Source organism: Vipera berus (genome assembly GCF_964194415.1).
Source record: "Vipera berus genome assembly, chromosome: 3".
NCBI lineage: Eukaryota > Metazoa > Chordata > Lepidosauria > Squamata > Viperidae > Vipera > Vipera berus.
Genome location: NC_138204.1, coordinates 68,907,420 through 68,930,936, shown reverse-complemented (window position 1 = coordinate 68,930,936; position 23,517 = coordinate 68,907,420). Strand labels below are relative to the sequence as shown.

The 23,517-nt window shown below is 42.8% G+C and overlaps 1 protein-coding gene across 8 annotated transcripts in view; it reads left to right on the top strand.

Moving 5' to 3' along the window:
- Window positions 1–23,517, top strand: part of DOCK7 (dedicator of cytokinesis 7) — a 146,761-nt gene that overhangs the window by 108,997 nt on the left and 14,247 nt on the right. For 4 of the 8 annotated variants that reach the window (XM_081325224.1, XM_081325223.1, XM_081325221.1 and 1 more), the window contains 6 exons: window positions 1,627–1,785; window positions 3,538–3,638; window positions 3,727–3,919; window positions 10,833–10,976; window positions 11,652–11,783; window positions 16,002–16,016. In XM_081325224.1, coding sequence (XP_081181350.1) covers window positions 1,627–1,785; window positions 3,538–3,638; window positions 3,727–3,919; window positions 10,833–10,976; window positions 11,652–11,783; window positions 16,002–16,016 — 744 coding nt within the window. Of the gene's footprint in view, window positions 1–1,626; window positions 1,786–3,537; window positions 3,639–3,726; window positions 3,920–10,832; window positions 10,977–11,651; window positions 11,784–16,001; window positions 16,017–20,886; window positions 20,956–23,517 lie in introns of those variants that run through there. The other 4 variants (XM_081325225.1, XM_081325222.1, XM_081325220.1 and 1 more) reach the window with 2 other exon arrangements.

Here is a 23,517-nt window from a genome sequence, read left to right as displayed (position 1 = left end):
CGATGGGGGGTGAGGTGTTACCCCCCGTTGATAGGGCTCGCAACTTGGGCGTCCTCCTGGACTCACGGCTCAATTTTGAAGATCACATAGGAGCCGTGACCAGGGGGGCTTTTGCACAGGTTCGCCTGGTGCGCCAGTTGCGTCCCTATCTGGACCGAGACGCCCTACGCACAGTTACTCATGCGCTTGTGACCTCCTGTTTGGCCTACTGTAACGCTCTCTACATGGGGCTGCCCTTGAAGACCACTCGGAGGCTTCAACTGGTGCAGAATGCGGCCGCGCGAGTTGTAATGGGGGTCTCCCGATACTCCCATGTAACACCTCTACTCCGCGAGCTGCATTGGCTTCCGGTTGCCCTCCGGGTGAAATTCAAGGTGCTGGTTATCACCTATAAAGCCCTACATGGCCTGGGTCCGGGGTATTTGAGGGAACACCTGCTGCCGTCATCAAACGCCCTTCGCCCAGTGCGCTCCCACAGGGAGGGTCTGCTCAGGGTCCCGCCGGTAAGAGATTGCCGGCGGGTGACACCCAGGGATAGGGCCTTCTCAGTGGGGGCGCCTGCCCTCTGGAACCAGCTGCCGGTGGAGCTGAGGACTGCTCCCGACCTCCGATCATTCCGCCGGGGCCTGAAGACCTGGCTCTTCGAGCTCTCGGGCCCAGACTGAGGAGAAATTTTAATTTGGGGTTCTTTTTAATCGACTACAGGGTCAATTTAATATTTTTTAATTTGGTTCTTAATTTTTGTATTTTGGATTTTTAATTCCCTGTAAACCGCCCTGAGTCCTCAGGGAATAGGGCGGTATATAAATATAACTAAATAAATAAATAAATAAAATCTTGGCCTTCTCTGTTACAGTGCCTCCTCCCTGGAGTAACGACCACCTATCTATACATCTATATAGATCCCATCCGGATGATATTTCAGATGTCTTTGTGTAGTGCCTCCTCTCTGGAATAGCAGCCACCTATCTATAGATCTGTATAGATCTATATAGCTCCCACTCTGATGATATTCCAATCCCAGCTATTCTCCCCAGCCATGGGAGGGAGGTTGTGAAGCCATGTTGGTGTTTTGAGATTTTTTTTACCTACGTTTTTACTATACGTTTTTTAGTCTTCTGGATATACATAATCAGTTTCTCTGTCTTATTTTTTCTTTCTTTTAAGAATATAAACATCGGGAACCGGATGGCTTCAAAATCATACAACTAAATCGATACACAAATACTATTCTTATCTCTTTCTTAAAGCAAGAACAAGTAACATTTGGGTAGTGAAGAAAGTCACATAGGCTGGGAGGGGATGGACAATTACATTTCTTTTTCACCAGCTAACTCGTTTTGGTTCTGCTTTGGTCATTTGGCTTAGCACATCTATCTTAGTTTTCTACTGATTAACTTTAGGGGAAAAAAGTGTTACTTTCTTTGTTGTTCTGTCACCCAAATTTAATAGTTCAGTCCTAGGGAATATTGGGTTGTAGGAGAAAGAGTGTTGGGGGCCTATGGTTCGGATGTCTCTAACAAGCTTATTTTCTCTTTTGGGATGATGAAATTTACGAAGTTTTTCTCCTTGAGAAACTATTCTTAGTAACAGATTAATGACCTAGTGGTAATTTGTCTGTTTCAGAACTTTGCTAGGGTGAAAATGCAGGTGACTATGTCACTCTCATCTCTAGTGGGAACATCTCAAAATTTTAATGAGGAGTTTCTGAGACGCTCTTTGAAAACCATTTTGACTTATGCTGAAGAGGATCTGGAACTAAAGGAAACAACCTTCCCTGATCAGGTTAGAGAAAATGATCACTCAGCCTGGAAAAGTACAAGTAATCTTTGCTTAATTACCATTCAGAGTTGTGACGGACTCTCCAAAAATCACTTAATACCATCCTGAAAGTTATCTGTGCTACACAGACCCACTCTTGCGGTCATGTGATTGACAGCCAACTCGTATTTATGACCAGTTGCAGCATCTTGCAGTCATATGACAGCTATTTGGCATGTGTGGTTTTTTTGCTGGTTTTCAGCCAAAATAAGCCCATTAGGGAGAATGGATTCACTTAATGATCATCTGAGTCATTTAACAAACATGGAGACTCAGTTTATGACCACTGTAAAATTAGTCATAAAATAGAGCCATTAACGATCACAGCAACTGATGACCAAAATATTGGAGTCAATTGTGATTATTCATTTCATTTATTAAATTTAAATGCCACCCATCTCACTGTTGAAATGACTTGGGTGGCTATTATTGAGGACTACCTGTATGTGTATTTAATTCCTTAGAAAATTGTTGTATCAATATTTAAGAGCTTGGGGCTTTGATAAAATTGTAAGTAAAGAATCTTCTTGAAAGGACTTCATAAAGCAACATGATTCCCTTGCTTTAAACCACAATGTAGCTCAGACCAATACCACTTCTATCGGTCCTCTGATACTTACAAGACCTAGAAGAAGTTTCTGTGCATGTACAGCAGACATGTCAAACACAAGGCTCGGGGGCCGGATCCGGCCCACGAAGTGGTTTCATGTGGCCCTCGAAGCCATCCTGGAAACAGTGAGGGAACGGCCCCCACTGCCTTGGCCCTGGCCCAGAGACCCTCCTTCTGCCAGAGATCCTCAGATCTGTCCCACTCCTGCCCAGGCCCTCATAGGCACCCTTGATGCAAACGATGTAGAGCTGGCCACGCCCACCCAGTAGGCCATATGCACTCTAGCCACGCCCACCCAGTGGGCCACGTCCACCCTGGCCATACCCACCCGGACCCCTGAGGGCAACCGCAATGCTGATGCGGCCCTCAATGAAATTGAGTTTGACACTCCTGATGTACAGGAATTTCTTACATCTTTTGAAATTGCTGGGGTATGGGAAGTGATGCAAAGCGTTCTATTAATGGTAATCAGATTGTTTGCCTTGATAAGGTAAATGCAACATGAAGCAACTTGTTCAGGCAAATCAAAGCTGCCCTTCACAGACTTATTTACTATGGAAATCCCCACTTTTAAATCTGCGTGCTTTTAGGTTTGGTGAAAAAACAAGTATTTTTCTTCGAACATAAGAAGTGCTCATTCTCAGAAGGTCTAATCGATGCAGAATCTTACCAGAGTTATTGATGCAAAAATGTGAAGTAAATATTTAGTAGTGGTAGAAAATGTAAAGTAAAATTCCTGGAAGTCAGCACAGCTAAAGGGGTGTATTGACCCAGGTTGTGGTTTGGATATACACATCATTTTCAGAATCGGCTGAAATACAAATTCAGTTTTAAATTTAGACTGTAAATGTATTTTGCAAAATTTTGATGATTTTTTCCTAGCTTTAGTAGTTTATACAGAGAAGGGGGAATAATGATTTTGGGCTCAGTAGAAACCTGATATCTGATACAATGAATGACAATACAAAATTTGAATAAGACAAGTAATTCTAAACCAAATTAAACCAAAGTTTGCTGTCAGGCTCTGAGCAATGAGTCAATGATATATTAACAGATTAATGTATGAACAAGTATAAATTTATTTCTTTCGTATTTCCTATTTTCAGGTACAGGATCTTGTGTTCAACCTCCATATGATCCTCTCGGATACGGTTAAAATGAAGGAACACCAGGAAGATCCAGAAATGCTAATTGACTTGATGTACAGGTAGGATTGACGGAGTTTGCTTCTCTCTCAGAAAACGCGGGCAAAGAAATGCACATTAACCTGAATCTTCTGGCTTTTCAAAAACTAGAATTGCAAAAGGATATCAGAATTCCCCAGATCTACGACTAACATGGCTGCAGAACATGGCTGGAAAACACTCGGCGAGAAATAACCATGCCGAATCAGCACAGTGTTTGGTTCACTCTGCAGCTCTGGTGGCTGAATATCTAAGCATGCTGGAGGATCGGAAGTATCTTCCTGTGGGATGTGTTACATTTCAGGTACTTTATTTTTTATTTTCCCAGATTATAAACTAGGCTTAACAACAGTTCACTTAGTGACCATTCGAAGTTACAACAGCTGTGAAAAAAATGACTTATGATCATTTTTCACATCTATGACCGTTGCAGCATCCCCTTGATCACATGTCAAAATTTCAGACACTTGGCACCTGATTCATATTTATGACGGTTGCAAGTGTCCCAGGGTCATATGATCACTTTTTGTGACCTTCTGACAGGCATAGTCAAGGGGGAAGCAGATTCACTTAACAAGCGTGTGGCTAACTTAACTGCAGTGTGTCAACGCTGCTAACACCAGATGTTTTTGCATTGACAACAGATGGAGATGCAGCCATTTTCTTCTTTTTTGCTTTCAGAGTTAGATGATGCTGGGGGGCGGGGGGGGGATGTGCATGAGAGTCTAGCTAGACATAATAACACTGAACCTAGCCTGAGAACCAAGGTTGTTGAAATAAGAGATGATAAAGAATTGGTGGGCTGTAGAGCTGGAGGGGAAACCCGCACTTTAAACTAATTGGGGAATGTGATTTATGACTGTCAACTGAAGGAGGGAATTGTGCTTTGATACTATGTGCTCAGGGGAGGGGAACTCAGTTTTTGGTTTGATTATGTTAGTGCCGATGCTATGCTACTCAAATAAAGATACTTTAAGGTAAACAATGCCTTGAAGTTTTTTTGAAGAGTTTCATCTGTCGGAACCATGACACAGTGATTCACTTAACAGTTGTGACAAGAAAGGTCTTAAAGTGGGGCATGACTCACTTAACAAAAGTCTTACTTAGCAACAGCTCAGTTGTGGTCATAAGTCGAGGACTACCTATATAAAGTCCAAGAAAGCGTAACTTGGTAGAATGATGAAACTACTATGTTAGGAAAGTCATCCCCAATGGGAGAGAAGACTCCCTCAGATTGTTGTTGTTGTTAGCTGCGAAGTTGTGTCCGACCCATCGCAACCCTATGGACAACATTCCTCCAGGCCTTCCTGTCCTCTACCATCTTCTGGAGTCCATTTAAGCTCATGCCTACTGCTTCAGTGACTCCATCCAGCCACCTCATTCTCTGTCGTCCCCTTCTTCTATTGCCCTCGATCTTTCCCAGCATTAGGCTCTTCTCCAGTGAGTCCTTCCTTCTCATTAGGTGGCCAAAGTATTTGAGTTTTAGCTTCAGGATCTGGCCTTCTAAAGAGCAGTCAGGATTGATCTCCTCTAGGACTGACCGGTTTGATCGCCTTGCAGTCCAAGGGACTCGCAGGAGTCTTCTCCAGCACCATAGTTCAAAGGCCTCAATTCTTTGGCGCTCAGCCTTTCTTATGGTCCAACTTTCACTGCCATACATTGCAACTGGGAAGACCATAGCCTTGACTATACGCACTTTTGTTGACAGGGTGATGTCTCTGCTTTTTAGTGTGCTGTCTAGATTTGCCATGGCTTTCCTTCCGAGGAGCAAGCGTCTTTTAATTTCTTGGCTACAGTCCCCATCTGCAGTGATCTTGGAGCCCAGGAAAATAAAATCTGTCACTACCTCCATTTCTTCCCCATCTATTTGCCAGGAATTGAGAGGGCCAGATGCCATGATCTTGGTTTTCTTAATGTTAAGTTTCAACCCAAGTTTTGCACTCTCCTTCTTCACCCGCAACAAGAGGCTCTTTAGTTCTTCTTTACTTTCTGCCATTAGAGTGGTATCATCTGCGTATCTTAGGTTGTTGATATTTCTTCCGGCAATCTTAATTCCAACTTTTGATTCATCTAGCCCTGCCTTTCTCATGATGTGCTCTGCATATAAGTTAAATAGGCAGGGCAACAGTATACAGCCTTGCCGGACTCCTTTCCCAATTTTGAACCAATCAGTGGTTCCGTGTCCAGTTCTCACTGTTGCTTCTTGACCCGCATATAGGTTTCTCAAGAGACAAATAAGATGGTTGGTACTCCCATCTCTTTAAGAACTTGCCACAGTTTGTTATGATCCACACAATCAAAGGCTTTAGCATAGTCAATGAAGCAGAAGTAGATGTTTTTCTGGAACTCCCTAGCTTTCTCCATGATCCAGCGTATGTTGGCAATTTGATCTCTAGTTCCTCTGCCTCTTCGAAATCCTGCCTGTACTTCTGGTAGTTCTCGATCCACATACTGCTGAAGTCTAGCTTGTAGGATTTTAAGCATGACTTTACTAGCATGAGAAATGAGTGCAATGGTGCGATAGTTTGAACATTCTTTGGCACTGCCTTTCTTTGGAATTGGGATGTAAACTGATCTTTTCCAATCCTGTGGCCACTGTTGAGTTTTCCAAATTTGCTGGCAAATTGAGTGTAGCACTTTTACTGCACTGTCTTTTAAGATTTTGAATAGCTCAGCTGGAATACTGTCACCTCCACTAGCTTTGTTGTTGCTCAGCTTTTCTAAGGCCCACTTCACTTCACATTCTAGGATGTCTGGCTCGAGGTCAGTGACCACCTCATTGTGATTATCTGGGACGTTAAGCTCATTCTTGTATAGTTCTTCTGTGTAATTTTGCCACCTCTTCTTAATCTCTTCTGCCTCTGTTAGGTCCCTGCCATTTTGGTCCTTTATCATGCCCATTTTTGCATTAAACGTTCCCTTCATCTCTCCAATTTTCTTGAAAAGATCTCTGGTCCTCCCTATTCTATTGTTTTCTTCTATTTCTTTGCACTGTTCATTTAAGAAGGCATTCTTATCTCTTCTAGCTATTCTCTGGAATTCTGCATTCAATTGGGCATATCTTTCTTTTTCTCCCTTGCCTTTCGCTTCCCTCCTTTCCTCAGCTATTTGCAAAGCTTCCTCAGACAGCCATTTTGCTTTCTTGCATTTCTTTTTCTTTGGGATGGTTTTGGTTGCTACCTGTTGTACAATGTCACGAACCTCTGTCCATAGTTCTTCAGGCACTCTGTCTATCAGATCTAATTCCTTAAATCTATTTGTCACCTCTACTGTATATTCAACAGGGATATGATTTAATTCATACCTGAGTGGCCTAGTGCTTTTCCCTACTTTCTTCAGTTTAAGCCTAAACTTTGCAAGGAGAAGCTCATGGTCTGAGCCACAGTCAGCTCCTGGTCTTGTTTTTACTGACTGTATAGAGCTTCTCCATCTTTGCCTGCAGAGCATATAGTCAATCTGATTTCTGTGTTGACCATCTGGTGATGTCCATGTGTAGAGCCGTCTCTTGGGTTGTTGGAAAAGAGTGTTTGCTATGACCATCGTATTCTCTTGACAAAATTGTATCAGCCTGTGCCCTGCTTCATTTTGTACTCCAAGGCCAAACTTGCCTGTTATTCCAGTTATCTTTTGGCTTCCTACTTTAGCATTCCAATCCCCCATGATGATAAGAACATCATTTTTTGGTGTTAGTTCTATAAGGTGCTGTAGGGTTTCATAGAACCGGTCAATTTCATCCTCTTCAGCACCGGTGGTTGGGGCATAGACTTGGACTACTGTGATATTGAATGGTTTGCCTTGGATTCGAACTGAGATCATTCTGTCATTTTGAGGATTGTATCCCAGTATTGCTTTTCCTACTCTTTTATTGACTATGAAGGCTACTCCATTTCTTCTGAGGGATTCTTGCCCGCAGTAGTATACCTGATGGTCATCTGAATTAAATTCACCCATTCCTGTCCATTTTAGTTCGCTGATACCTAAGATGTCGATGTTCAGTCTTGTCATCTCTTGTTTGACCACGTCCAGCTTTCCTTGATTCATGGATCTTACATTCCAGGTTCCTATGGAGAAAAAATCTTTACAGCATCGGACTTTCCTTTCACCACCAGACACATCCACAGCTGAGCGTCCTTTCGGCTTTGGCCCAGTCGCTTCATTCTTTCTGGCGCTACTAGTACTAGCCCTCTGCTCTTCCCCAGTAGCATATTGGACGCCTTCCGACCTGAGGGGCTCATCTTCCAGCGTCATATCGTTTTGCCTTTTGGTACTGTCCATAGGGTTTTCATGGCAAAGATACTGGAGTGGGTTGCCATTTCCTTCTCCAGTGGATCACGTTTTGTCACAACTCTCGGCTATGACCTGTCCGTCTTGGGTGGCCCTGCACGGCATAGCTCAGAGCTTCATTGAATTACGCAAGCCCCTTCGCCACGACAAGGCAGTAATCCATGAAGGGGCTCCCTCAGATAGCTATGTCCAATGGTCTATGCTAAGAGGTGGAAAGAAAAATCTTATGGGTTACAAGGTCATAGTGAGCAGAACATGGGTAGTCCTTGACTTACAACCATTCATTTAGTGATCGTTCGAAATTACAGCACTGAAAAAAGTGACTTATGACCATTTTTCACTCTGACGATTGTTGCAGCATCCCTCACGCTCACAACGATCAAAATTCTGAGGCTTGGCCACTGCCGTGTATTTATGACGGTTCCAGTGTCCCAAAGTCACGTGGTCAATCTTTTGCAACCTTCTGTCAAGGGGGAACCCAGATCCACTTAACAGCCACGTCACTGACTTAACAGTTGCAATGGTTCACTTAACAACTTTGGCAAGAAAGGTGATTAAAAACGGGGCAAAACTCATTTGACAACTCTCTTGCAGACATTTTGGGCTCAGTCGTGTTTGTAAGTCAAAGACTAGCTATATTCCTACACTAGCTTCAGGAAGGACGGGACTTGCCCCTTGGGAAATCTGTTTGATTTAAATCCAGTAATCTCTTAGCGACTACTGGCTGACCCCATAATGCCCCATTTTAAGAGCATTCTCTTGTTCCTGGTAGGAAAGCTACTTGTATATTTATCCATTTGCAGAGGTCTTCCCAGTGGAATGTATATTATTGCATTATTGCATATATTATTATTATTAATAATAATAATAAAGTTGGAAGGGACCTTGGAGGTCATTTAGTCCAACCCTCTGCTTAGGCAGGAAACCCTATGCCAGGGGTCGGCAACCTAAAAAAGAAAAAGAGCCACTGGGAACCGGTTCCATCACAAATTAAAAAAAGAGGGAGCCGCGTGCGTGTGTCCATGCACGCGCATGCGCAAAAAGGTTTTTTGCGCATGCGCGGACGCACGCGGCTGCCATTTTTTAAAAAATGAGATGGAACCGGTTCCCGGTTGCCCGATGGCGACGGCCCGTCTGCAAAGCTGCCGCTTTCGGCAGCTTTGCAGACGGGCCGTGGCAGCTTCCTGAAAGAGCGGCGCCCCTGCCCATTCCGAGAGGTGCGCGCGCACCTCTCCGAACGACCGGAGGTGCGCGCGTACCTCCGCGCGAATGGGCAGCGGTGCCGCTCTTTCAGGAAGCCCGCCGCGGCCCGTCTGTGAAGCTGCCGAAAGCGGCAGCTTAGCAGACGGGCCGCGGCAGCTTCCGCAAAGATCGGCGCCCCTGCCCATTCCGAGAGGTGCGCGCGCACCTCTCCGAACGACCGGAGGTGCGCGCGCACCTCCCCAAACCTTTGGGGAGGTGCGCGCGTACCTCCGTGCGAAGGGGCAGCGGCGCCGCTCTTTCAGGAAGCTGCCGATCTTTGCGAAAGCGGCAGCTTCCTGAAAGAGCGGCACCGCTGCCCGTTCGCGCGGAGGTACGCGCGCACCTCCCCAAAGGTTTGGGGAGGTGCGCGCGCACCTCCGGTCGTTCGGAGAGGTGCGCGCGCACCTCTCGGAATGGGCAGGGGCGCCGATCTTTGCGGAAGCTGCCGCGGCCCGTCTGCTAAGCTGCCGCTTTCGGCAGCTTCACAGACGGGCCGCGGCGGGCTTCCTGAAAGAGCGGCACCGCTGCCCGTTCGCACGGAGGTACGCGCGCACCTCCCCAAAGGTTTGGGGAGGTGCGCGCGCACCTCCGGTCGTTCGGAGAGGTGCGCGCGCACCTCTCGGAATGGGCAGGGGCGCCGCTCTTTGCGGAAGCTGCCGCAGCCCGTCTGCTAAGCTGCCGCTTTCGGCAGCTTCACAGACGGGCCGCGGCGGGCTTCCTGAAAGAGCGGCACCGCTGCCCATTCGCGCGGAGGTACGCGCGCTCCTCTCCAAAGGTTTGGGGAGGTGCGCGCGCACCTCCGCCCATTCGGGGAGGTGCGCGTGCACCTCTCCAAACGGGCGGTGCCACTCTCCATTTGGAGAGGTGCGCGCGCACCACTGCCCGTTGGAAGAGGTGCGCGCGCACCGGGCGGCTGGGAGCCGCAAGAGACGGCTCAAAGAGCCGCATGCGGCTCCGGAGCCGCAGGTTGCCGACCTGTGCCCTATGCCATTTCAGACAAATGGCTGTCCAGTCTCTTCTTAAAAACTTCCAGTGTTGGAGCATTCACCGCTTCTGGAATTACACCTCCCAAAATGTCTAACTTATCTCGATCAAGAACTGACTGGTCATCTTGCGTCAGGGTGGGGAAGGTTCATCTCGAGCAAACTTGTGTGGCTTGGCTCTTTTACTATTTTGACAAAATTCAAAGAATGTCCAATACAGAAAGATAAACTGTTGCAATTGTAGCAGACATATCAGCAATGAAAAAATACCAAGAAATGCTGGTCCTGTATTAGATGAAGCCCACAGAATGGTTGCATCAGTCCCAATGGAAATTACAGCAAGTAGGAGAAAGTTCAGAGATTCAAAGTTTAGGGAAAGTTATGTAACAATTGTCACAAATAGTGTGTTAATCACAGTCCATATATATTTAACTGTATGCCCTCCATGAATGAGCGTTCATCTACATTAATCTAAGCCAAGTGCTTTGCAAAACAAACATGATAACTTTCAGTCACCGTAATAACTTTTCTTAATTTTCACTGTCTCTGGAGATTCTCATTGGTAAACCAAAAAAGGGAATATGGCTTTTATTATCAGAATAGCCCATTGTGCTGAAATACAATTGCATATCCAAGAAAAGATTTAGTGCTTTGGCCAAGAGATTGCATATTGATACCAGTGAAAGTAATTACTTTATATTTCCTCAGAACGTCTCTTCAAATGTTCTAGAAGAATCTGCAGTTTCTGATGATGTGGTCTCTCCAGACGAAGAAGGGATTTGTTCTGGAAAGTATTTTACTGAAGCGGGTCTGGTTGGACTGCTGGAGCAAGCTGCAGCCTGTTTCTCCATGGTAGAAAATTTTTATGCTTTCTTTATTTCGTCTGGTAGTTCCTAATAGCTGCATAGTAGAGGGATATATGATGTACATATCTGAAAGCACTGGGCACTCGGATGTAAACATGAAACGTCTCAACTAGCGTGTTTACATTTCGGCTGCTTAACTGAACTGAACTGAACTGGAATAGGAGTGGAAGGAATATCTACTGGGTTGTATATGGATAAGAGGACATATTTTTGTGATATTGAGGGGGTTAGCAAAGTCAGCTTTCAAACACTTAATTAGCCAAGATGCAATTGTAACATGCTCAAATTTTGCTGTTTTGTTCAGCACTGTGTTTCCTTTGAAATCTTGTTTAGGCTGAAAGTGAAAGGGATTTGAAGACAAGGAGGGCCATTAAGTTTTGGTTATGCAAATAATGGGGCTATTTTTTTCCAGCTCTCTGAAAGGCAGTGGAAAGAGGGAAATGGGTGGATGAATTCCTAAACGCCTTTTCATGGAATGTGTTGAAAGGAACACGCAGAATTGCTCTGTGCCCTGGATTACATTCTCTTATAGTTACAAAAGTATTGCAAACGAGCTTGTCAGTTTCTCTGTCATACTGGAGCATTTTTATCATGCGTTGCACTTAGGATGTTTATTTTCTTGGTGAAGCAATAGATCCGTCTGACATGTAGTCTTTTGTAGGCTGGTATGTATGAAGCGGTCAACGAAGTTTACAAAATCCTTATTCCAATTCATGAAGCTAACAGAGATGCCAAGAAGCTGGCCACAATTCATGGTAAACTCCAGGATGCATTCAGCAAGATAGTTCATCAGGTAATGCCTGTGGGATCTATAGTGGAGAAAGTGGCAAAATATATCAGCCTGATTTTCTGTTAGGCCTATGCACTTTGTCAGAAGAGCACAATATAAGAGATGTCCATGGGTTGTATTACAAAATGTGCATTCTCAGGTGACAAAACAATGGCTAGATCAGGGGTAGGCAAACTCGGCTCTTTTATGACTCATGGACTTCAACTCCCATAATTCCTGAGTCAGCTATGCTGACTCAGGAATTCTGGGAGTTGAAGTCCATGAGTCATAAAAGAGCCGAGGTTGCCTACCCCTGGGCTAGATAGTTCTAATTTTTCTAGAGCCACCTACTTAAGTCAGGTGGCAATTATTGTGTCCATTGGTACATCCTGTTCTGTGCCTATTGTACAAACAGAAAGCTGGCTCCACAAAACAGGAAAGAATTGAATGCAATGACTGCGTGGGCTATTTTACCCATTAGGTTTTAGTTATTTATCCAGTGTATATAATCATCTATCCAAGAAACTCTGGATGATGAACAAACAAAAACAAAGAATGGCATTCAAGCAAAAACCAGCTGAAACTGTATCACCTCTCAATTGAAAACACAAACCACTACACACTTGCAGCTGTGCTGGGGCTCCCAAACTCAATACGTTGAGTGCTCAGTGCACTTGATTGGCAGGTACCTAGTTTTGGTTCCTGCAGCTGATGCCTGTGTCTTGCGTCCTGGGAACATAGACGGCTATATCTTTGGATGTAGAGAACTGCATGGGTTCCTGTTGCTAAAAACTAGCAGCAGCTAATAAGCTCTCTACAACATGGGCAAAGCAGAGAGAGAAATTTGCACCATCGCATCAGCAAACTGATAAGACCAGGTTGTAAGTTAAAAGTTAAACCTGACCATTTTAATTAAATTTTTTTCCTAGCATCTTTCAAACATGAAATCTAACCATATCAAAAGTAGGATGTGTGGAACTTATTAACCATTGAATCTGTTCGAGAAGCCATGATATCAACATAAATGATATCGATGTCTCTACTATTGAGAGTGTTCTACTACAAATAATTACCCCTTTCTTTTTAAAAAGTTAGAGAATAAACTCTGATTCTGGACTGCTTACCAGACGTGTAAGACTGCCATAGTTCCTTTCTGGCCCAGATTCAGCTCCAATGCTGTGTTTCCTTCTGATTTGGTTTTGCATCAGCACTGATTTAACCTTGGATGACATGGATGAGATTGTTTGAGGCTTTCCTTTTTACATGCATTTGCAACCAGACTTGAAGCAAAAGAGATAACCATAATAAGCCAGATATTTGGATTTGGATTTAGCAAAAACTATTAGGACTGCCAAGTTGAGAAGGTTTTGGAAAATGAATGGATGGAGATACTATGGGACTTTAAAATCCAAACAGATAGGCACCTTGGTCATAACATCCTGATATAACAGTTGTTGAAATGAAGGAAGTCTGGGTCATTGATGTTGCTATTCTGGGTGATACTAGGATTGAGGAAAAGCAATCTGAAAAAGTTGTGAAATATAGGACTTGCAGATTGAATACTAATGAAAACATAATTCCACTATTATAGTCATCATGATTGGAGTCCTTGGAACAATATTTAAAGGACTCTCCCAATTTTTGGAAAATTTGAATTTATCCGATCTGAACACCCTAATTTTACTGAAACACCCATCCCCTCCCCTGCTTGGTGCTGCCTATATCTTCAGAGGCTACTTTGATATTTCTTAGATCTTTGGTCTGCAGTTTTCTTGGCAAAATGCATACATAGTATTGTAAATACCATTTATAGAACTTGGAGAAATATATCATTTATATAATTTGTGACGATTATGAAATTACTAAAAACACCTTCAGTGTCTGTACAAAATGAACTTTACTCTGATTCTTGTACTGACATTCTCTGAAACCTGTATCTTGCAGGTAGTTCTCAACTTGACCATTCATTTAGCGATGGTTCAAAGTTACAACAATGCTAAAAAAAACAAAGTGACTTATAACCACTTGTGACCGTTGCAGCATCCCAGCAGACATGTGATCGCAATTCGGGCCCTTGGCAACCAGTTCCCACTTAGAATAGTTGCTGCATCCTACAGGCATGTGATAAACTTTTGTGATTTTCCTAGCCAGGTTTCCCACAAGCAAAATCAATGGGGAAGCCGGCAGGAGGTTGCAAGTCACTGTCACACATGTCTTGCTTAATCATGGGTGATTCACTTAATGACCATGCCAAAGGGCATAAAATCAAGTGTGGTTATTGTGACGCCTCTCTTAACAATAATTTTTTCTTATGATTATGGTCATAGGTGAGGGGCTAGGTAACCTTCTACCTACTATTACAATAGGGGCCCAGAATCTTGATTGTTGCAGAAAGGAACAGTTAACCGCTTTGCGAAACAACTGCAATCCCAGGTCTTCCAGTTGCTGTCATTAAGTGGAGTGCCAGGGAGAGGGTCCAGGCGTCCTGGGCATGCTGAGTCAGGACTTCCCACCACACTCATGAGGCCTGGCCCCTCTTCCCCCATCCCACCATGCCTGGGAGACCTTACTTTTGCGTTATTCTGCAGTTCCTGATTGCCAAGGCCACCAACTCCATCTTTATTTATTTATTATTGGGACTTATATGCCGCCCTATCTCCCGAAGGACTCAGGGCGGCTAACAACAATAAAATACAATAATACAAAAGTTAAAAAGAAATTAAATTAATAGCCCCAGTAGAATAAATTAAAATTAAGTTAAAAATTAAAAACATAATTAAAATCCCTGTCAGTCCAGGTTGCAAGTCATAATGACCCAGAAGGCTCCTTCTCCAAATCAAGCAGTTTGGAGAAGGGGTCTTCTGAATGATCACTTTCACCAGCCGGATACAAGGTCTGTTCGAGCCTTCCTGAAGCCTGGCATTCATTGGTGTGTTTTTCCCCTCCCCTAATGCTTCCTTCAGCCTTCAGAGTCTTTCTGAAGGCTGGTGTTGATAGAAGATGTCAGTAGCTATTTTGCCAGATTCAAGGTCTGTTCCTTCAGTGTGTGGAGGATTTCTGTTCCCTGCTAGGAGAGGAGGGGAAATCCTCAGTGCACTGGGGAAACAGACCTCAAATCCTCCATTCCTTCTGCTGGCAATCTTCCCTGCCTGGGTTCTTCTCACTTCACCATTCACTTTCTGGGGAAGCCAGCAGAGAAGATTGCAAACGGGGGATCACACGATTGCAGGGCACTTGACAACGGATCATAAATGCAAACAGATTGCTAAGCACCTGAAATGCAATCATGTAGCCGTGGGGAGGGTGGGGGAGTGGGGATGAAGGCTTCATCATTTGCAACGGCTGGAGACGCTTTTGGTTCTGATCCCATCGTAAATGTGTAAAATGATTGGTCATAAGTCTGTACCTGCATTGCTGCAAAACAAATACTGCATAAAAATTATTGCATAACTCATGCACAAAGTTTTAATTTCTCCAGTCTGACATTAGTCTGACTCTCAGGCTGAAATGGTGAATATGTTGCAGTGGTAAGAGAGGTTTCATATTCTCATTTGATTCTTAGAACTTTATAATAAAAAAAAGAATAATTGGACACACACACACACACACACTGTGTGTGTGTGTGTGTTTGGGCCAGGAGTTTGTGTATATTTGCCAATGCAATGGAGCCCAGGGCTGTAATCCCTCGACTCCTATCATTAAAACTTAAACTTCCTTTTGTCTGGGACTTTCTTTATCATGTTCCCCTTCAAACTTCACAATGAAGAGAAATGAATAGTTAAAACAGAGGTCCCCAACCTTTTGGCCACCAGGGACCGGTTAAGTGGGGAGAGGTTTTTTCGTGGAGCAGAGGGAGCATGATTTTGTGTGCTGCCTGCATCCCTCAGATGGGGCTTTGTGCAGCCTAGTTGCTGGCATGCTGCGGCCCGGTACTGGTCCATGAACTAGGAGTTGGGGACCCCTGAGTTAAGGTATCTATATAGGAGGCAGACATGCATCGCCATATCCTTAGAGTTAGCCTTCATGCATTCAGCAAAAATATCCTTATTCCCATAGGTTCTTCTTTCCCATATGATGTTTCTTCTGGTGAAATGAAAAAAAAACCTACTAATGTAAATACGTGGCCCCTAAAAATCTTCTAAACCATTGTAGATGTATACTGCTGTATTGTTAATGGCATGTCAAGAAAGTTCTGCATTTGTTTCTATTACATACTTCTTTTTTTTACTTTTTATTATACAGAGTACTGGCTGGGAGGTAGGTAATGTTTTTAGTTAGTAAAAAAAGACTAATAGATTGGTTTGATGCCTCCTGCCAATGCTTTGCCCGCATATGCTAGTTGTGGGTATCTGTTGCTGTCTGCTATTGACCTGAATTAATTAACCAAAAAGTATTAGTAAAACTGTTGCGGTCATTTTAGACAATTTAGGTAGTGCATGAATTACGACACTAATGAGGTTCTTTGGGGAATGAACCATTTTTACCATTGTGAATTTTGTTTTTTGTTTTTTTTAAATTCTATTTCTCATCCATATTGACCTAGAATATCATTTCTTCCTACCATGTTCTTACCCCGCTAACACAGGGGTCGATTTAAGTTCTAATGTTCAAGGAGTTTGAATGCAAAAAATGCATAAGTTTATTCATATCATAACACATAACAAGTATTCATTTAAGAATTGTATATACTTGTCTCTTGTACGAAACTGAAACAAAAACCAAATTAATTCAGATTAAAACTTAGCTCCCAAATGCTCAGTTAGAGCACGGTTTTCAGTACCCCATTGAGTAAATATATTTGCTTTGATTATGTGATGTGTAATTTTAATATCTCTAGCAGTTTTCAAATTACATTATGATCCAATACAAAAATTGGCAAGCTGTAAAAGTAATTGTGACTTCAGCAACCCCAAATCTAAATAAAACCTACCAACTTTATCTCATTCGTATAACATTATTCAGTCTTATTTTTCTGGTAAGGGCCACAGTCAAATAATTAAGATAGATGTTTTAATAAATTAATAACATTTATTTAGGTCAAAACTGGGAAGTAATGGTTAATAGTTTCAAACTAATCAAAATATTTACTTACACTAAGGGAAGCAAAATAACAGTTAACAACACACTTTTGAGTTTTGTAGTTTGAGATCTTGATCTGGTATAAACTTTCTTAGTTTCAGTAGAAGTGTGATATGACTGAAACATTGAATAATTTTAAATAAAGGAAGCCTAAATCAATAGATTTCACATCAGTTTTATTTCTCTTTTTTATCATAGTCAGCCTTTATTGCTGAAGCCCAAATCTGTTCCTGATACTGCCTTAAATTTAAATCACATCAGTGGGTTGTTACCACACTGTTAAAGAATATAACAGGCTTCCTCAGTCTTTTGCCTCCCTTTATGTCAGACATGTCAAACACAAGGCCCGGAGGCCGGATCCGGCCCGTGAAGTGGTTTCATGTGGCCCGCGAAGCCATCCTGGAAACAGTGAGGGAACGCCCCCCACTGCCTTGGCCCTGGCCCAGAGACCCTCCTTCTGCCAGAGACCCTCAGATCTGTCCCACTCCTGCCCAGGCCCCCATAGGCACCCTTGAGGCGAACGATGTAGAGCTGGCCACACCCACCCAGTAGGCCATACGCACTCCAGCTGTGCCCACCCAGTAGGCCACGCCCACCCTGGCCATACCCACCTGGCCCCCCGAGGGCAACCACAATGCTGATGTGGTCCTCAATGAAATTGAGTTTGACACCCCTGCTTTATGTTCTATCAGCCATTGTTTGGAATTCTGAAAGATGAAGTCCAGTGTATATGATAGATAGCTGCTGAGGAGTGGCTAGTTTAAAAGAACAGCCAAGATTGTCAGATTCATTTGTGCAATAGCTTTGTTGTTCAGGTAATCCTCGACTTACAACAGTTCGTTTAGCGACTGTTCAAAGTTATAACGGCACTGGGGAAAAAAGTGACTTACAATCATTTTTCACAATTAGGACCGTTGCAGCGTCCCCCATGGTCACGCGATCAAAATTCAGATGCAGACATTTATGATGATTTCACTATCCCGAAGTCACGTGATCCTCCTTTTGTGACCTTCTGACAAGCAAAGTCTATGGGGAAGCCAGATTCACTTAACCACCGTGCTCCTAACTTAACCGCAGTGATTCACTTAACAGCCGTTGCATGAAAGGTTGTAAAAATGGAGCGAAGGTCACTTAACCACTGTCTCACTTAGTAACAGAAATTTTGGACTCAGTGGTGGTCGTAAGTCGAGGACTACCTGTATTTCATTGTTTCAGGGACATCCATGCATGCATACACCCCAAGCAACCCAGAGAAATTCAGCAAATGCAACTTTTCCACATGACTCTTTCAGCCAGAAAAGGTGGGAACCTTTAGTAGGCTACACCCTTTTTTTCATTAGTTGGGATTTAGAATCTTGCAGATTTAAGTGCAACATGTCCTTCTGACTGCAGTTTACCATACACTACACCAGGGGTAGGCAACCTTGGCTCTTTTATGACCCGTGGACTTCAGCTCCCAGAATTCCTGAACCAGCATGGCTCAGCTTGGAAACTCTGTCTTTCCCCTCAGCATGGCTGGCTCAGGAATTCTGGGAGTTGAAGTCCACGAGTCATAAAAGAGCCAAGGTTGCCTACCCCTGCACTACACCCACGAAAGTGATCTGCAAATGGAACTGATTATATTACGAGCTAAGTAAAAACATATTTTTTATTTTTTATTTTATTTTTTAACTTGTTTTTTTGTGGAAAAGCCCTTCCTTTTGGTGGAGGAGTTGTCCTCTGCTCCTTTGGTATTTTGCCTCTTTAATTCCTGATTGCGTCCTGTGCCCATGGAATCCACTGCCGTTAAAAGCATGTAGGTCCTGAATTAATTTCAGTGGAAACTCATTGCAAGTGACTTTCTTATAATTGTGTGGAATATGTGCTAACAAAACATGGACCATCCTCTGTTCATGTGGAGAATTTTTAGAAGCGATTTTTTAAAATCTGCACCTTTGTTTGGTGTTGCATCAGTTGCATATAGTAGTTAGGTGTTTTAATCAGTTCCCCTCTACTCATAAAAAAATACTGTGAAAATAAAGTTTTCTGCTTTTTCCTGGCTCATGCTCCTTTATCTTGATCATTCCACTGCAGAAATGGGATCTTTATAATTTTTGCTTAGGAAGGCACTATCAAATAGACCCAAAGATTCTCAGAGCACATGAGGTCAGATTTTCTGGATCCATGGCAGGGGGGGCCTTCAAACTTGGCCCTTTTAGGACTTGTGGACTTCAACTCCCAAACTTCCTCAGCCAGGCACGCTGGCTGAGAAATTCTGGAAGTTGAAGTCCACAAGTCATAAAAGGGCCAGGTTTGAAGACCCCTGATCCATGGCCATTCAGCTTCAAGGAGACCCTCAAGGATTCAGATTGTTTTGTTTTGTTTTGTTTTTTAAAACCCAAGGTGCAACTTTGCAGCGCTTGAAAGCTTTCTCACGCAGAAAAATCCAAGTATGGCCACATACCATCTATGTAAGCCTACTATAGATTAGTCCTTGACTTACGGCTACTCTTGAACCCTAAATTTACATTGCTAAGTGAGGCAATTGTTAGCTGGCTTTTGCCCATTTTATGACCTTTTTTGCCATAATCGTTAAGCAAATCACTGCAGTTGTTAAGTGACTCATGCAGTCATTAAGCGAGTCTGGCTCCTTTATTGACTGCTTGTCAGAAACTGGCTGGGAAGCTTAAGATGATAATCAGATAATACCAGGACAAACCAACCATGATAAATTCCATGCCAGTTGACAAGCGAGAGAGAGAGAGAGAGAGAGAGATAACTCCTAGGGAGACGTTGCTACTGGGAAGGCAAATGATTTGGATATCTTGTAATGTCAAGTGAGGAAACTGAAATTGGCTTACGATCCTTCCTTCCCCAAAGTAGCCACGGTTTGTAGTGGAAATGATAAACAGAAACTATCTTTTCTTGCTAAACTGTCACAAACTGATCGAGCTCCAGATTTGTAATTACGGGAAGTCCTCGACTTACAACTAAACCAATCATTTAGTGACAAAGTTACAAAAGCACTGAAAAAAGAGACTTTTGAGCGCTTTCCACACTTACGACCATTGCAATGTTCCCCTTGGTCACGTGACCAAAATTTGGGCTACTTTGGGGAAGGATCGTAAGCCAATTTCAGTTTCCTCACTTGACATTACAAGATATCAAAATCATCTGCCTTCCCAGTAGCAACGTCTCCCTAGGAGTGTTCTCTCTCTCTCTCTCTCTCTCTCTCTCTCTCTCTCTCTCTCTCTCTCTCTCTCTCTCTCTCTCTCTCTCTCTCTCTCTCTCCTCTCCCTCTCCCTCTCCCTCTCCCTCTCCCTCTCCCTCTCCCTCCCCCTCCCTCTCTCCCTCTCCCTCTCCCTCTCCCTCCCCCCTCTCCCTCTCTCTCTCTCTCTCTCTCCCTCTCTCTCTCTCTCTCCCTCCCTCTCTCTCTCTCTCTCTCCCTCTCCCTCCCCCCTCTCTCCCTCTCCCTCTCCCTCTCCCTCCCCCCCCTCTCCCTCTCCCTCTCCCTCCCCCCCCTCTCTCTCTCTCTCTCTCTCTCTCTCTCTCTCTCTCTCTCGTAAGGAAGGGTTTCCTGTTGAGGTTAATAGTTGGCACAAATCTGTTGCAAGAGACAAACAGATACAAAGGGACAGGTGAGCACTCCCGGTTATATAGTATGGCTGTTCAGTGACCACTTAGTGGAGGACAGCCTAAGGGGAGTCTTTTCAATGTGTGTGATGCTAAATCGACCCCTGAAATGCACCCTCTCCTCAGTTGCAGTTTTAACATAGTCCAGGAATGTTTTATTGCATGGTAAAACACACCCATGGTTTATGTTCTTATCCACTGCTTTGCACTGACATCCCCTCCTGCTGAATATTTCTCCCTGTTTGGCCTTTAATCTCCGTTGCATGCTTTTTTAGCCAGTTCTTATTTTCAGAATGCTTGGGTTTTCCTTTATTTGCTGCCAAATGCTGCTTATTTGTTTTTTGATTTTCCTTAATTAAAATACTTTCTGTTTTCTCCTCTATTGCCCTGGTTGCTGATTCTCCTCCCCACTTTTACTATTATCTGTTGTGGTAAGTTCCTACTAAGTTGTTGATGATTCTTAACAACGTGGCATCCTTCAATAATTTCTTTCTTTTTTTTTAAATCAAAGACTTATGCCAGCTCAGGGGTTTATGAAATGCCATATAAATTCTCTTCAATTGGGCTGGTGGGAAGGCAGGAAATTACTTCAGAGGCTGATTGGTTCATCATTGATGAGTGAGTAGTTTTTTCCTCAAGTAACAAAGTTGGATGGCCTTCAGAATTTGGGTTATAAATTGAAAGCTGGGTTAGATAGGAAATTACTGGAACAAAAACTTTTGGTTTTTGTTCTTCCTATTCCAGATTATAAGATATTGTAGTCTAATATTATATATTTGGGGATATTTTCATCTACCTGTTGGAAACAACAGGAGTAAGATTGACAGTGATTTTTTAGTCATGTTTGGTGAAGTAAACCCAGTTGGCAAAGCTTTTGGTCTATATGCAGAAGAAAAAAATTAAAACTTTATACCTAGCAGGTATTTACCATGCCTAATAACATATTATGAGCTCTTCATAAATCATGATGGCTGTATACCCACTCTGCCAGATCTGTAATGACTCTACAGCGTTCACCTTCATTCTCTTTGCCTCCCGAGGACTATTATTTTTCTCAAAATAATAGACATAAATGCTTTTATAATATCTTCCTTACTCATAACTGCATTTTGCATCTCTCAGAAACAAAGACCATGGAGTATTGATGTGTTTTATGGCTTGAAAGCAAGAGTTTGATTTCTGTGAATACCTTTGATCAAAATCAGAATTTCCATATAAATGCTCCACATTCTGAACAATAACATGATACCATATGATGTTATTGCCCTCTCCATTTTCTGCCTGTTAATGCTTTGTTTCATTCCAGCATGTTTGGCATTCACTCCATTCTAAAATTTTCCCAGGAACTGACCCATCAGTGCATTCCCATCTCCCTAAATAAATGGGTGCTAAATGGAAAGAAACTTCCTTTCATACGCCAAGTCCTAATTTGTCTTGGGTGACCATTGTTTTAGAATTATGGCAATATGTTTGAAACTCATTTTCATAGAATACTTCTAATTAATTACATAGCGGCAAGCATTTTCTTAATTGTTTCATAAGTTTGAAGAATCTTAAAGCCCAGAAATTGCTGAATTACAGTTCCCAGGTTCAGAAATATTTGGAGCATCACAGATTCATTGTTCTGAATTGTTAGGTAACGTTGCTTTAGCAACCTGATAGAGAAAAATGTAAATTTTCTAGGTACAGTAATGAAGCAGATATCTTACATATATAAAATAAGAACAGCCTTAGAATTAGTACAGTGGGCTGGTGCATTGGAGGCAATTTTTTTTTCAAAGGCGAAATTAGCTGGACCACATAATAATTAGCTTAGGAGCAGACTTGGGCACTTTGCCATCCCTGGGCCACATCTGGCCCTTTGACTGTCCCTCTCCAACCTGTGTGGATTGCTTTTATTTTGAAAGTGACTATTATTATTACTATTTGCAAATTACTTACGTGCATGCATGCTTATGCACTTTCACAGCCTTATTGGTTCCGCACTCCACAATAGTCCTAGTTTCTGATGTGGCCCTTTGTGGAAGTTAATTGCCCACCCCTGGCTTAAATGAACAAATGAATTGGAAGATTCCTTCTGGTGAAAAGCCTGTTTCTGTGTTATCTGGTTTTACACTCCCTAAAACAACTTGCACAGTTTTCATTTTAAACAGATTTTAGTTCAGTGTTAGAGTAACGCTTGTTCTTCCCAATTGCAAAATTCCAGGATAGAGAATAATAACTTCAGAAAAACCAGAATATGCAATTAAATATACACTATCTCTTATTTACTCTGTTCATAGCAAATATGCTAGATTAAAAAGTTCAGTTAAATACCATTTTACTTCTACTGTATACTTTTCATTGACCCAAAATCTTAGACTTAACTGTATTCCCCATAACTAAAACAGCTAGCATTTTGAAGTTATGAAAACTGACATTTTTAACAAAGACTTCTTGTCTGCTTATGCGAATGTCATTTGGATTTATAAAATACAACACATGTAAAGCTTGGTTTTAGGATGTCCATGCAGTTGGAATCAGATAGCACTGTAAAATGCATCTTCTTTAACAATTTATGTCGTGTAAGGACACACACTGTGTATCACATCTAGGCAGGGTGTAGAGATAATTTTCCAGAACTATATACTTAGAGTACACACAGCTTGAGCCCAAAAAACCCCTCCCATTATTCTCCCTTTCTCAACTACTACTCCCCCCCACCGCCTTTTTATTTATTTATTTCTAGCTGTTTCTCCCATTTCTTTTCCATCCAGCTGTCAGGGGAGACATCTCAACTGCTAGTTCAAAGCTAGACCAAGGCCACATGCAGCTTTTTACTGAAGGCAGTAGCCAAACACCCAGCCTACTCTTCACAGAGCTGAGTTTTACTTTTAAGCTGTGTTCATGCAATATGGCTGACTATCTGCCATTCTCCCATTTATCTGATGATCCTGGACAGATGATCAAAGAAATCTGAAATGGCTCTGGTTATATCAGCTAGCACCTTGTTTGGAAACAAAGAACACATAGGTAGCTTTTTAGTTTAACAGATTTTAAAAAAAAATTAGAGGGCAGTAGAGGGGCA